Here is a 14,310-nt window from a genome sequence, read left to right as displayed (position 1 = left end):
TTTTTTGTTTTTTATTTTATTTTACTGAAGTATAGTTGATTTACAATGTTTCAGGTGCACAGCAAAGTGATTCAGTTATACATATATGTATACATACTTTTTCAGATTCTTTTTCATTATAAGTTATTGCAAGATATTGAATATAGTTCCCTGTGCTGTACAGTAGGTCTTTGTTATCTGTTTTATATACAGTAGTATGTATCTGTTAATCCCAAACTCCTAATTTATCCCTCCACCCACACCATTATCTTTTCATAGATGAAAGAAGACAGATTCTAAGGCTGTTAGGTCTCTGCAAACTTGTGTCACCCTAAGAAGCTTATTAATAGATCAACAACAATACATAATTATATTTTATTGCAGTCAGAAACTGGTTTTCTTTGGAGCCCTTTAGGGCCAGGAATTTTAGTTCTTAAGCAGTGTTGAGAGTGCAGTTTAGAAAGCTGATGGACTTCAGATGGTGGTACTATTTACTAAGCGCTTACTACGTGTCTGGCACTAGTCCATTTTCCAGTCGTGACCCTACCAGTAGGTTGCTTTTTTATTATCATCCCCGTATGACAAGTGAGGAAGTCCAAGGTCACAGCAAGTGCATGCTAGAGCCAGGCCTTGAACCCATGCTTCCTGGCCAAGGTGTCTTAGCTCCTCCCATCATAACCAGGCTGCCTACGCTGTCCTCAGGGAGCTTGCCCACGGAAGGAAATGGAAAGAGACGATGCTTCTAAATAATGCTAATACAGCTCTTGCTTGCTTGCTTTGCAGGTTTGGGAGGTGCCCTGGGTTACCTTTTGGGTGCCATCGACTGGGCCCACCTGGAACTGGGAAGACTGCTGGGCACAGAATTCCAGGTCATGTTCTTCTTCTCCTCGTCGGTGCTCACTTTGTGTTTTATTATCCATCTGTTCAGTATCCCTGAAGCCCCGCTTAGAGATGTTGCCAAGGACATTCCCCCACAGCAAGCCCCTCAGGACCTTGCATTGTCATCAGACAGAGCGTATGAGTATGGGTCTATTGAGAAAGTTAAAAATGGTTATGTACACCCAGAGCTGGCGCTGCAGGGAGAAAAAAACAAAAATCCTGCTGAACAGGTAAAGATGCAACTTCTTTTTTATTACCTTAGGAAAAATATTCTTGTTCTTGTCTTTTGTTCAGATTTTTAAAAATTATTCTTTGTCTTTGTTTCGTTTGCTTATTTGATGCGAAAAGTCTTGTGAATCCTCAAATCCCCAGTAGCTATTATCCCTTGGAATTAAAACTTTGCACCTAATAGAAAAATGTGTGCATTTTCTTCTAGTCCTCCTGTCTCTTACTCTTTTCAGACTGTCAAACCAGGGAAGATGAAGCCAGTTGAAAAATGTAAGGCCATAAGAGAAGCCTTGACTCATCCTCAGGACACAAGAAGTATCTTCACTTCTTAGATTAGGATTATAAATTTGTATTCCAGATAGCAGCATCCCTGGGTAGGGAACTGGAGGAACTAAGAGGTTATTGGGATGAAGCCTTCATTTTATCTTGATCACACAGTAAATAGAGAAAAGATGAGAATATAGGTTTCCGGAGACCTGCTTAAACCTTTGCGGCTCCAGGCTACCTGGAGGAGAACACTCACACTCCCTGTTGATCTCAGTTAGGATGGAGCCCCTCGCTGTGCAGTTCTGCAAGGCAGCACGGGAATCATGGAAGAGCCATACGATGGAACCCATTCGATCATTAAAGGATCTGTGTGTTTTTGAAGATTTATTTAAGACATAATATATCAGATAAAACACACATACATATACAAAATGATCTCCACTGGGAAAAGCTATGCAGATCCAGAGAAAAAATAGAAAGGATATATACCCAAAATGTTAATTGAAGTTATTGTCTCTGGGTGATGGGCTAACAGGTGGTTTTCATTTTCTTTTCTAAACCCTTCAGTCTATTCAACATTTCTATAATAGACAAGTATTACTTTGAAAATAAAGAAAAATAATGTCAGGGTTTAAGGAACAAAACAAGGCAGGGTTTACTAAAGATTAAGTAGCTATTATAGATTATGCCTGCCTCTTTGCCCTATTGATAGATTATGACTTGCCCTCAAAGGGTCACCCAGCAGAGGCTGTCTTATTCTACCCCGAGGCTGTTGTGATGATCAAATGAAATCAAGTGAGTAGAAGTCTTTTGAAAGGCATAAAACCCTCCACACCATTAAGACTTGCATCAAATGTAATTAACTTGTATTAGTATGTGCCACACGCACAACACTGTAGGCTCTGAATGGTTCTATTATGTGACTTAAAAAATAAAAGCAAAACAACATAAGAAAAAAAAAAAAGAGAAACATATCTTAGGCTCAAAGCCAAGCATCTGACACCTCTATTCCAGAAGTGCATCTTGGGAGCTTCCAGCTGAGCAATGGGTGTCTCCGAGGTGTCAGGGCCAAGGCCCTGGCCATCTTGTTTGTCAAAGTCATTACTTTCCAAAACGAGGGTGGCTATGCAATTTGAGAACTGGGATTTTTTTTTAATGGCAAGAGGCCTGAATTATTTCATTTATTGTTCGAGCTGGATACCATAAAATCCATCTCTAGTTCCTCCATGCCATCAGTTACTCCCTTCAATATTTAGTCTCCTTCTGGTGGCACTTTTGTACAGTTCTCTCTCCCCCTGATGGCTCTGTGCCTTTTTCACTTATAAATCCATCACCACCCAATGTCCAGTTGACAAAGGTGCATAACGTATGCAGTAAAACATTTCCCAGCGGCTCAGAGTCATTGCAAGGGCTTCACAAAGGGAATTGACGCGTCAGTGAATAAGAAGCCAGCTGCATTTTCATTCTGAGTTAAAATACCCAAAGGGACTTTAAGTATTTACATTCACAGCTTTTACAGAAAGACTAGGCACAATTTTGAAGCTTTTATTTTTGGAAGAAAAAAAATTAGGTTAACAATGAAAGCAGGCTGAAAATTATGTATAAGGCAGAAGCATAAATTAATGTTTGGAATGAGACTGAATACTTGCTGGTCAGATTCACTTTTTAAAATTTTGAATTTTTGGAAAGGAAAGAAAGTGAAGATAAATCACTTTGAGGCATGAAAATCAGGCTGTTGTCTCCCAGTCTATACCTATAATTGCTTCTTCCTGTGGTCAAGGAAAAAAGTAATAGTTCTTCATTGGATTTCTGTTATGGTCACCACTTATTTTGACAAATACCATATTCTACATGCAGAAAATGTTTATTTTTCCTAACTCCAAGGTAATGTCTATACTTTTTAATACTGATTAAGTATAAAAAAATCAGTTGAGGCATAGTCATAAATACTACAAAACTGATGAATTAAAAAAATCAACTTGTACAACGAACCTACAATGAGTAAATATAATTTTCTGCATCAAAGAATAAAAAGCATTATCATATAAGGTTAAGAGCTATGAAACAATTTGCTATTATAGTTAAAAGAGAAAATCTCAGGAGACTGTCTTATAAATAAACGAGCCAGGACCCAATATCATTATGTCAAGACTCAGAATAAATAAAAATCTGACGAGAAAGACCCATTACCCCATCATGGTTAATGTTTATGTCTCAGTGTCTTCAGGGCAGGTGATTGCTTCATATTCCTGAGGTTTCTTTCTTCTCTCATATGACAAGCTATTAAAGGCTCTTTCCTTTTTTTGTATTTCAAAACAGTTGTGTCAATAGTTCAAAATTTTTCATTCTCTCAAGGCTACTGATACCAATAAATTATAGCCTCTGGTTTTAATGTAATTTAAGTCTAGATTAAAGAATTGTGGGCATATGTAGTCATCGTGTGTGTGTGTGTGTGTGTGTGTGTGTGTGTGTGTGTTCTACAATGTTCTCACTTCTGACTTGACATAGGGCTCGTCTACACCTGTTGGCTGATGGCAGGATCCAGAGAAATAAACTAGGAGGAGGTACCTGGCCCAGAGCAGGGAGCTGATTGGCTCTATGTGGTAGTTTTCTGTTGCTACATAACAAACTACCACAAATTTAGCAGCTTAAAACCGTACCCATTTATTATCTCACAGTTCTGTAGGTCAGAAGTCTGGGTGGGCTCAGCTGCATTCTCTGCTCAGGGTCTCAAAAGGCAGAAATCAAGGTGTTGGTGAAGCTGCCTTCTCATCTGGAGGCTCCAATGGGGAAGAATCAGCTTCAAGCTCATGCAGGTAGAATCCAGCTGCTTGTGGTTGCAGATGTCCTTGTTTTCTTGTTAACTGATGATGGCCAGGGATCACTCTCATTTCCTAGAGGCCACACCCAGGTCCTTTCCATGTGGCCCCCTTCACCTTCAAAGCCAGCAATTCTTGAGCTTTGAGACTTTCTGGCTTCTCCTTCTGCTCCCAGCCAACTGGGAGAAATATAGAGAAAACTCTGTGTTTTTTAAAGGGCTGATATGACTTGATAAGGGTCACCCAGGTAATCTCCCTATTAATTAACTCAAAGCCAACTGATTAGTAACCTTAGTTATATCTGCAAAATCCTTTTGCCATGTAACGGAACAGAATCATGAGGATGGCGATCATAGAGGCCATCTTGGAATTCAGACTACTACATTTTAAGAGTCAAGAAAGAGGCTTCCCTGGTGGTACAGTGGTTAAGAATCCACCTGCCAATGCAGGGGACATGGGTTCGATCCCTGGTCTGGGAAGATCCCACATGCCACAGAGCAACTAAGCCCGTGCGCCACAACTACTGAGCCTGCGCTCTAGAGCCCATGAGCCACAACTACTGAAGCCTATGCGCCTAGAGCCCGTGCTCTGCAACAAGAGAAGCCACCGCAATGAGAAGCCTGCGCACCTCAACGAAGAGTAGCCCCCTCTCGCTGCAACTAGAGAAAGCCCACGCACAGCAACAAAGACCCAACGCAGCCAAAAAAAAAGTCAAGAAATCTAAGAATTATAACCATCTAGGGGCTGGCTTAGATCTATGCGCTTCATCCTCAGCAGTGGTTCTGTTGTTCAAAGATAGGAAGCTAGATATGTCTTACATCTTGGCTCAAAGCAAGCTTTATTTCCAGTCCCTTCACCCTATCCCCAAAGCCCTGTTCCTGACCTGAAACTGCTAAGTATCTGCACGTACTTAACAGAACACCTCTTATGAGAACACGCGATGGAAACCTTGGCACCATGCCCAGGAAGTGCGACCTCGTGTGATAGTCTACTGACAGATATGTAACATGGCTGTATGCTTTGCTCCCACAGCTGGCTGTGTGTCTACACTGAACGTCACACCTGTTTGCTGTTTTATTCCAGACTCGGAGGGCAGTGACCGTGAAGTCACTGCTGAGGGTGCTGTTGAGCATGCCTCCCCACTACCGCTGCCTTTGCATCAGCCACCTCATCGGATGGACCGCCTTCCTGTCCAACATGCTCTTCTTCACAGACTTCATGGGCCGGGTAAGGGGCATGTCTGTGCACACGCTCATTATCTCACACACCTGTCCCTCCATCAGCACCTGTGGAGCTTCTGAGCCAGCCTCTAAGATGGGCACAGTAAGAGTGTAGGAAAGGGTACCTTCAAGGAGCTGGCTTACAGACAGATTCCAGAGGGAAGTTACTACACCCTACACAACTAGAGGACACTATGCGATGGGACCAGTACTTGATCAAATACAACAAATAAGGAAGAAAAATCAAGGTGAACTGTAGCGGTCACAGCAGGCTTAATAAAGGAGGTGCAGTGTGATTTGGATCTTGAAAGGAGAGAAGGAGTTGGAGAGGGAGGGGTGAAGGAGAAAACATTCTAGGCAGGCATAGGAATGGCATGTGTAGAGATGAGTCAGAAGCCTGTTGGTTGTACCAGAATATGGGTGGCCGGGTTGCCTATGGCGGGTAGAGCCAGCTGTTAGGCAGAAGGAGGGGTGTTAAAAATCCAGGGGGATGTTGTTTAGACTTTATGCATTAAGACCTCCTGAGGGTCCTTGAATGGAGGTGTGAAAGGATGAAAGGGTGACGTGCTCATGGGAGAATGAGGTCTGAGCCCCAGGAGGGGGTGAAGAAGCAGAACGTGTGAGAAGGGGTCCTTACCACCCTGCACTGGTAACTCAGTGGCCCCAAATCTCTCTTGCAGATCGTGTACCACGGGGACCCCTACAGCGCACACAACTCCACAGAGTTCCTCATCTACCAAAGAGGGGTCGAGGTTGGATGCTGGGGTTTGTGCATCAACTCTGTGTTTTCCTCCCTTTATTCTTGTGAGTCTCCTCCTCCTAAGGATGTCTTCTACGGGCTGGCGGAATCTTGGATTTTATACATCTGTATTTCTATATTTATTTTTTTGCTCTCTAAGATGCCAGATTCTTGATAAATATATACGGAGGTCAGGAAAAACTATTTCCTTAGAAAGGACCGCATCAAGTAGCCTTTTCCCTAGTGAATTCTGGGTATCATTTTCCTCAGTGATTACTTTGTACTTGCAGTCGGTGGGATCCTAATCAAAATACGTTGGAAAGTAACAGGAAATCTTGTAAACAATATGGTGAAGTATTGGATGGATGGGGGGTAGTCACAGCCAAGATTACTGATTAACGCTAGGTCTGTGTTCTGCTGGAATAAGGGCACTGGTAGCGTTTCATAGATGTGCTTATCAGTCTTGACAGAAAATGAGGGATGGTTAATATGCTAGGTGACAAAATGAACATATAAAATAACTTCAGCTCAGATGGGCGGGTATGTAACAGGGCCACTCTTCCGGATTGAGAACAACAGCTTACCTTCTCAGACACCAGCTTTCCATGGGGTCTGGAGTCTGTTAACCCCCCTTGGCTAAGATTACCTGTGAGGACACTGTAAACAAAGGGAATTCTGGGATTGGTTTTAAATAAGTCCAAACGGATGTACTCCGACTCTAGGGCATCACACAGGCTTGCTTTGTGCTGGCTAATTTGTTTGGAAGTCTCCAAGGGCTGTACACATTGAATTAAGTAAAAACTCTGGCCTATAAAACGTACGCAGGTCCCCCATTTGGAGTGGAAATCTGAGAGCTTCTCCGGCATTGTGGGGAGAATAGCTGGTCCCCAGGGCAGAGCTCCAGGCTTTGGACAGGCCCAGGGGACAGCAGGGGTATGGCTGAGGTTGGGGCGGAGGCGTTGGGGACAATCCCTGTTACCATTCTCAGGGGCATCATTCTGTCACTGAACCGTGCTTCTTGTGGGGATGGAGGCTGAATATATATAATGACCCCTAGTCTGGCATTTAGCCCTTTGCTAAGCCATAGCACAGTGGGAAACCTGCTTCGAGATCAAGAAAAATCTCTTCAAAGTGTAGCACAGTTGGGAAAAGGGGACCTAATATAAGCATATTCATGAGCCCAATCATCATAAAACCATAAAATTCATTACTTTCAAATTTATGGTAACCAAGTAGTGGTGGCTTAAAGCTTACGTTTCCTCAGCAAACCCATTTTTTCCCCCTTAGAGTGTACGAATTAAGGAAACTCCAGGGCGCTTGCTTCGGCAGCACGTATACTAAAAGGAAAGAAAAGAAAAGAAATCTCCAGGAGGACGATTTCAGCTACCTAGAATCAGGGAGTGTTAGACTGAAAGGATTTAATAAATTATCCATCTCAATCCCTTTGTGCTTTCAAGAGGTGGGGGGAATATTTACCACTATTCTCATTCTTGTAAGAGGAAAACATTTTTCTAAAAGTCATTAGTATTTGAATTTTGTGTCAAGTTTAACTTGTTTTCCTCAAAAAATTCCCTTCTAGGGACCCTTCCATTAGTCTAGTCTGAGTTCCTGTATGAATTTCATGGCATTTGAAAATTCAAAAGCATGTTATTTTTTAGAGCCTTTCCAGTTAAAATCCCTGTGTATAAAGAATACCTACTATTTGAATAATTTTCCAAAGTTCTATTAATGCATAAATCTATGGGATCCCTATCACTGTGAATTAGAACTAAAATTTTCTTTATAAAATACCAACCAGCCCTACCCAAGGATCTTCAGGGGCTCTCATGCCCATAAGATGGAGTAAAAGTCCTGATCTGGGCTCTCCGGGATTCACAGTTTGGCCGGGCTCACACTTGGACCTTTGTCACTCCCACGCAGGAACTCCTCCAGTGACCCACTGCACGGACGTTCTCACCTCTGTGTATTTGCTTTTGGTTTCTTCCACCCGAACTGCTGTTTCTACCTCCCCACCCAGACCCAACTCCAATATGTCCCTCTCTGTGCAATCTTTCAAGTCTTTCCCTCTGCACTCCAACCCAGTCTGGGCAGAATCAATCATTTCCCTCAATTCCAGAGCACACCCGATAACCCTGTGTTCTGGACTCATCACATAACATCAGGCACAGACCCAGAATTTCTATCCAGACAGAGCTTAGCAGGTTATCTGGCTGCTGGGCGGGCCGTGGGGAATGGTGATAAGGGACTTGTTTTTAAGCTCCTTCGCACAGCAGGCACACGTAGATCAATGAGTATAGCCACGCTGAGTACTGAAATACAGCCAGTTGTTCATATCATACACTACTACCCATAGCTGGGGCTTAAATCACTCATTTCCGTACAATCCTAAGGAGAGGCACAGTATGAGCTGGCGTCGGACCCAGCAGAGGACAAGTCAACTTGGCCCTTAAACTTACTGCTTTCTCTTTATGAATAAAGCATTCTTTGCTAGACTTTCCATCTTCGTAGTGAAGTTAGTTATGTTTCCAAATATCTCTTTATCCTCTTTTGCCTCCTTCCTGGCTGGCCTATACACTTAGTGAGAGCATTTCCCTAATGAATACCGATGGTTATCTTTTAGGTACTGAGACAACTTAGATGACGTTTTCCGCATAAATGTAATCATTAAGCAAACAGAAACTGACCTAAATTTCTACTGCTTTTATTCTCAACCTTGGCAACAGCCCTCCAAGCATGGCATGAATTTAACAGAGGAAGCACTGTTGCCCATTTAACATTTTCAGAATTCCATAATTGATACAAATGTAATAAATATTAGGTTTCTTGTCTATGCAATGTAAATCCAATAATTATTTGAACAGATATGGAAAATTTCACTCTTGAATAGGCACATTTCTAGTATCTATCATTCGTGTATCCCCTGGGTCCATGTGTTCCAGTAGAATGGGGCAGAGGAAAGACAAGGAAAGTACGGATTAAAAGCCATTTGCAGCAACATGGGTGTACCTAGAGATTGTCATACTGAGTGAAGTAAGTCAGACAAAGAGAAATATCGTATGATATCACTTATATGTGGAATCTAAAAAAAAATGATACAAATGAACTTATTTACAAAAGGGAAACAGACTCACAGACTTAGAGAAAGAACTTATGGTTGCCAGGGGGGGAAGGGGGAGGGGGGAGAGATAGTTAGGGAGTTTGGGATTGACATGTATTATGTAACAACCTAAATGGGAAAATAATTTGAAAAAGAATGGATACATGTATATGTATAACTGAATCACTATGCTGTACACCTGAAACTATCACAACATTGTTAATCAGCTATACTCCAATATAAAATAAAAAGTAAAAAAAAAATAACCAATTAAAAGAGGAAGATAAAGGTTTTTTTTAGGGATTTTTCCCTACTGTGGTGGAAAACATAGTAAAATGTTTTAAAGCTGTATTTCCAATTTTAAAAAATGAGCTCTACCATGAGTTCTTTATGAGCAAGCCAAGTTTACCTGCTGGGAGGGGACCCCAGTTAAGAGTCAACCATATTCAGCAAGCTCTGTATTTATTGAAGTAATGATAGCCACCATTAACTGGGTGTCTTCTGTGTGCTTGGCACGGGGCTGGGTGATTTCCTAGACATTTTACTTCATTTGATCCTGATAACAACCACCAAGAAGGGTTTTGTTAGTTCCATTTTCTGATGAGGAAGCTGAGGTTTTGAGAAGTTGTGGAACTTGCCCATAGAGGGTGAAGGCACCAGCGAGGGGGAGGACCCCCTGACCAGCCTGGGAAGGGCTGGCAAGGCAGGGAGAGCATCTACAGGTGATGTATGTTCTTTACTTCCTTCTCAGGTTGTGCAGATGACATTTAGGTGGGGCAAAGAAACTGAATGAGTTGGATCATTCTGTGCAATCTGGTTGTGTTAATTTCCTCCAACCTGACTTTGGGCTGTGGGGCTAATAGAGACCTGGATTGTCATTTTGGTCTTGTTAGGCTAGATCTCTGTGAATCGGAAAGATACCCGCTTTTCTTCCATGGCTTGCTGCCCCAGGGTCCCATAACCAAGGCGGGCTTTTCAATCGCCTCTTTTGCATCCCGTTGCTATTCAGCTCCCCAGTACACAGTGCCTGGTCCTTCCCTGCAGAAAAGAAAATCAACCCAGCAAGGCAATCTCCAGCTTTTCTTTACACAAAGGATTCAAAACTTATTCCAAAAGCCAGCTGTTTTCAAGCACAGATAAGGAGGTTCTTCTGTTCCTGACTCAGTGTTAAAGGAAGGCTAAAAAAAGTGAATCTTCAAAAGGAAAGGTTGTCTGAAATTATGAGATGATGTGAGGCACTGCCAGCTGTAATTTCTCCCTCTCTTCTCCCCACACACAGACTTTCAGAAAGCTTTGGTTCCCTACATCGGATTAAAGGGTCTTTACTTCATGGGGTATTTGCTGTTTGGCCTGGGGACGGGCGTCATCGGGCTCTTCCCGAATGTCTACTCCAGCCTGGTCATGTGCACCTTGTTTGGCGTGATGTCCAGCACCCTGTACACCGTGCCTTTTAACCTCCTCACCGCATACCACCGTGAGCAGCAGGAAGAACAGGTGTGTTGTTGAACCTCTGCACCGAGTGACGTCCGGACTCACCTGGAGGCTGGGGGAGCTTGCTAGGAAAATGTAGAGCAGAGCTGGAGAACAGGGCTTCTTGAAACAGCAGCACTAAGATGTCCACCCAGATGTAACGATGGTCTAGCCAAGGCCTGACCACTTTTCCAGCCCACCCCCTCCTTACTCTGAAGCCCTGTGCACCTGGGAGCAGTCGGGCAGGTACCATTACTCCCATTAGTCAGATTAGGGAAGGTGAGGTTGGTAATGCTGAGAAACCAGCCCACAGTCACACAGAGACAAAGCAAGGGGAACTCTGGGCTCATGACATGTCCAGCATACCTGCAGTGTTTCTGGATGCCACAACGAGGGCCCAGGCCCTCAACCACTGCAGAGGTGCCTGGTGCAATTTCCGGGAGTTACTGGTTGAGCGACGTTTTCCTTGGAAGTCCGGGTTTTGGTAAGTCATGCCCTGTGTGCAGGGAGGAAAGCTGGTCGCAGGTGGTCATCTCACCAGCTGCCTCAAGGGAGGCCCGCCCCATCTCCATCTAGGAGCTCAAGCCAGAGGGCAAGACCCTATGCTGCCCTAAAAAAGCACTAGGTTTGGTATTTCTGCTCTAAGATTACCACGTTTTCTTATCCAGATATGCAACTTTTCCCCCTGAAAATAGGCTTACATTTCTTTAACTGTAAAAGTTAAAGAGATGGCTAGTAGCTTAATCCATCACAGTAGGAAACTGCAAAAACGCTGAACACGTGTCCATGTGACTGCAACGCTGGCCTTCTTTTTCGTCATTTGATCTGGTAAACACAGCAGGAGAGAGTTGCACCGGGTGTTAAAACCTTTTAAACAAGAGTTGTAGCTGTCCTCTTCCCTGGCAGACATGGTCACTAATGTTTCAATGCATGGCAGGTGCTTTGCTGCTAAAGAGACAGCTATCATAAAGAACTATCCCTCCACGAGGGAGTTGGATGGTACTAGGCCCAAAACACAGAGGCTTTGGACTCAGAGAACCCTGGATTCAAATCCTGCCCCGCCCCCCTCTGACAGCTATGTGACACTGGGGATCTTACTCATTTATTTATTAAATATCACTCAAAATGAGTTCATGTTTAGATGGGATAATACAATCACGTCGTTCAACAGCCACAGTGATATACATGTACGTGTGCATCCCCTCCCTCGCCTCCCCACCCTGGGCTCCTACATGTAACCACTCCCATCAGGTCTTTGTCTATTTTTCCAGTATCTTTTAATGAAAATCCAGCGATTATGGATCCGTTTTCTTATTTTCCCTTTCTTATTCAAAGGATAATGTGCGTTTTCCTGCACAATGATTTTTTCTCATTTAAGGAATTATCATTCAAACTCTCAGAGCCTTAGTTTTCTAATCAATGAAGTGGGAATGATACACCCACCTTAGAGAGTTGTCGGAAAATTAAATGAAACCAGATAGTGTAGGTAATCCGCTTAGCATAATGCCTACCTGGCACCTGGCAAAGACTCAGAAAATGGTAGGTAGTAGTATTATTGTTATCACGGGGCTAATGATTATGATATGTGCATCGAGGGAGGTGGTAAGAGTGAAATGAAGGAAGGTATGTGAAGGAGCCTTGCACAAGGCCTAGCACATATATGATACCCAATAAATGGCAATGTTATCAACCAATTCCGACCAAATATCAAACTAATCAAATATGAATCTACTAAGCAAAAAGCAACCGTATTTTGAAAGGTGGAATTGCTTTTTATGTTGCTCCCCCTACACATACGTGTGATTCAACATCCTTCTGAAAATGTTTGAACCGTAACCACTAGGGAAGAGGAGGAATGGGAGACTTATTGAGCTTCTACCGCATTGTATTTATTGACTTGTTGATTTATTGAAGAGATAATTTTGCGTTCTTAACCATTTAACTCCCATAGGTGTGAACGGTGGAATTTAAGACTTCGTGGCAGGTGGGGAAGAAAGGTGCAGGCGGGGGGGTGGAGCTTGAATCAGGAGTTGATAAACTGTCTTCTGGGCCGAACGTGGTCTGACACCTGCTTTTCTGTACAGTCTGTCGTGTACAGACACGACAGGAATTCTAGGAATTCTCTGACATTTTAAAATGAGTTTTAAAACATCACTGGAAGGATAATATTTGTGACAGGGGAAACTTACATGAAAGTCAAATACCCGTGTCATAGAATTCTGTTGGAAGGCCACCTGGTTTACGTTCTGCGGCTGCTTTTGCACTGCAGCAGCAGAGTGGTGTAGTTGCAGCTGAGATCAACGACCCACAAGCTGCAAGTATTTATTACCTGGATTTTTAGAGAAGAAGTTTGCTTGCTGCCTTCTGCCCTGAAGGACAGTTGGTGCAGATCAAACGCTGTTCCTGTGCTTCCCTTGCAGAGGCAGCAGGCCCGGTGCGGGGGCCCGGACGGCAGCGTGAGAGGGCAGGGCGTGGACTGCGCCGCCCTCACCTGTATGGTGCAGCTGGCTCAGATCCTGGTTGGAGGCGGCCTGGGCCTTCTGGTCAACATGGCCGGGAGCGTCGTCGTCGTGGTGATCACAGCCTCTGCGGTGTCACTGATTGGCTGTTGTTTTGTGGCTCTCTTTGTTAGATATATGGATTAGGTCAATAAAGAGACATCGTTCCTAATCCCAGACACAGTGGAGCACACGGCAGGAGATCGATCTTTTCTTTAGCTCTGCACTGTTTGTATCTGCCCATGGGATGCCGCGTGTTACGACTTCAGCTGCGGTGATCTGCCCACTCCTCACTCTCAGCCAGCCCTCTGCACATCCGTTTCCCTATTTCAGGCATCATTTGTCTTAGGAGAGACTGGGCTATGCCTCCATTCACTGGGGGCAAAGGGCAAGTGTGGGTGACGGCACCTCCCCGGGCCTTTCTCCCTCCATCTCAGTGCAGCGGAATGGAGAGGCAGGGTCTGTTTTCCACAGGGCATTTCAGGCCTTGACGAAACCTGAGAAGCAGACTAGCACGTCCCTGTGATGCTGGGATTTATGCTGTGATGTGATTTTTTTTTAAAACCTGCTGTCCATGTATAGTTGGCGGGGGGGAATAATATTTTTCGTCAAATTCACTGTAACTCAAAATATTGCCAATGATTTATTTAAAGATATTAATTCAGTCATCTTTAATTCATATTTAACTCGTTCATAATTCGTGCTAATTTATAATATCCCTGACAAGTCTGCTTGAACATCTCATGCTGGAGGATTTGCTACTTTTGAAAGAGCTCATCTTATTGACACAGTAAAAATCTTTCTCTCCAGTCTGCACTTTTGTTCCAGCCGCTGGAGTCTCTATGGAAGCCTTTCAAAGAACTGCCTTCCATTTCTCTTCTCCAAGTGAAGCCGTTTTCTCAGCCAGAGGTCAGCATGGTTTAATAGAGAGACCATGAGTTTTAGAGCCGGGCTGGTTTGGGATCCTGGCTTTGCTGCTCCCCAGCAAACTACAGACCCACCCAAGCCACACTCGTTCATCTGCACATTTGGGGTAATAATTCCTACCCCAGAGAGTTGCGACCATTTGTAATAACGTTAACACTTACGGAGTGCTTACCACCATTCTCAGCGT

The 14,310-nt window shown here is 43.7% G+C and overlaps 1 protein-coding gene across 5 annotated transcripts in view; it reads left to right on the top strand.

Moving 5' to 3' along the window:
• SLC45A2 (solute carrier family 45 member 2) overlaps positions 1 to 13,852 on the top strand; it is a 34,118-nt gene extending 20,266 nt beyond the window's left edge. Inside the window, exons 3-7 of one of the 5 annotated variants that reach the window (XM_067730479.1) lie at positions 763 to 1,088; positions 5,256 to 5,399; positions 6,073 to 6,157; positions 10,508 to 10,722; positions 13,119 to 13,852. In XM_067730479.1, coding sequence (XP_067586580.1) covers positions 763 to 1,088; positions 5,256 to 5,399; positions 6,073 to 6,157; positions 10,508 to 10,722; positions 13,119 to 13,343 — 995 coding nt within the window. In that variant the 3' untranslated portion in view covers positions 13,344 to 13,852. Of the gene's footprint in view, positions 1 to 762; positions 1,089 to 5,255; positions 5,400 to 6,072; positions 6,197 to 10,507; positions 10,723 to 13,118 lie in introns of all 5 variants that reach the window. The other 4 variants (XM_067730478.1, XM_067730481.1, XM_067730480.1 and 1 more) reach the window with 4 other exon arrangements.
• Positions 13,853 to 14,310: the final 458 nt, after the last annotated feature.

The sequence above is a fragment of the Pseudorca crassidens genome, chromosome 3 (genome assembly GCF_039906515.1).
Source record: "Pseudorca crassidens isolate mPseCra1 chromosome 3, mPseCra1.hap1, whole genome shotgun sequence".
NCBI classification, from domain to species: Eukaryota; Metazoa; Chordata; class Mammalia; order Artiodactyla; family Delphinidae; genus Pseudorca; species Pseudorca crassidens.
This window is presented reverse-complemented; position numbering and strand designations above follow the sequence as displayed.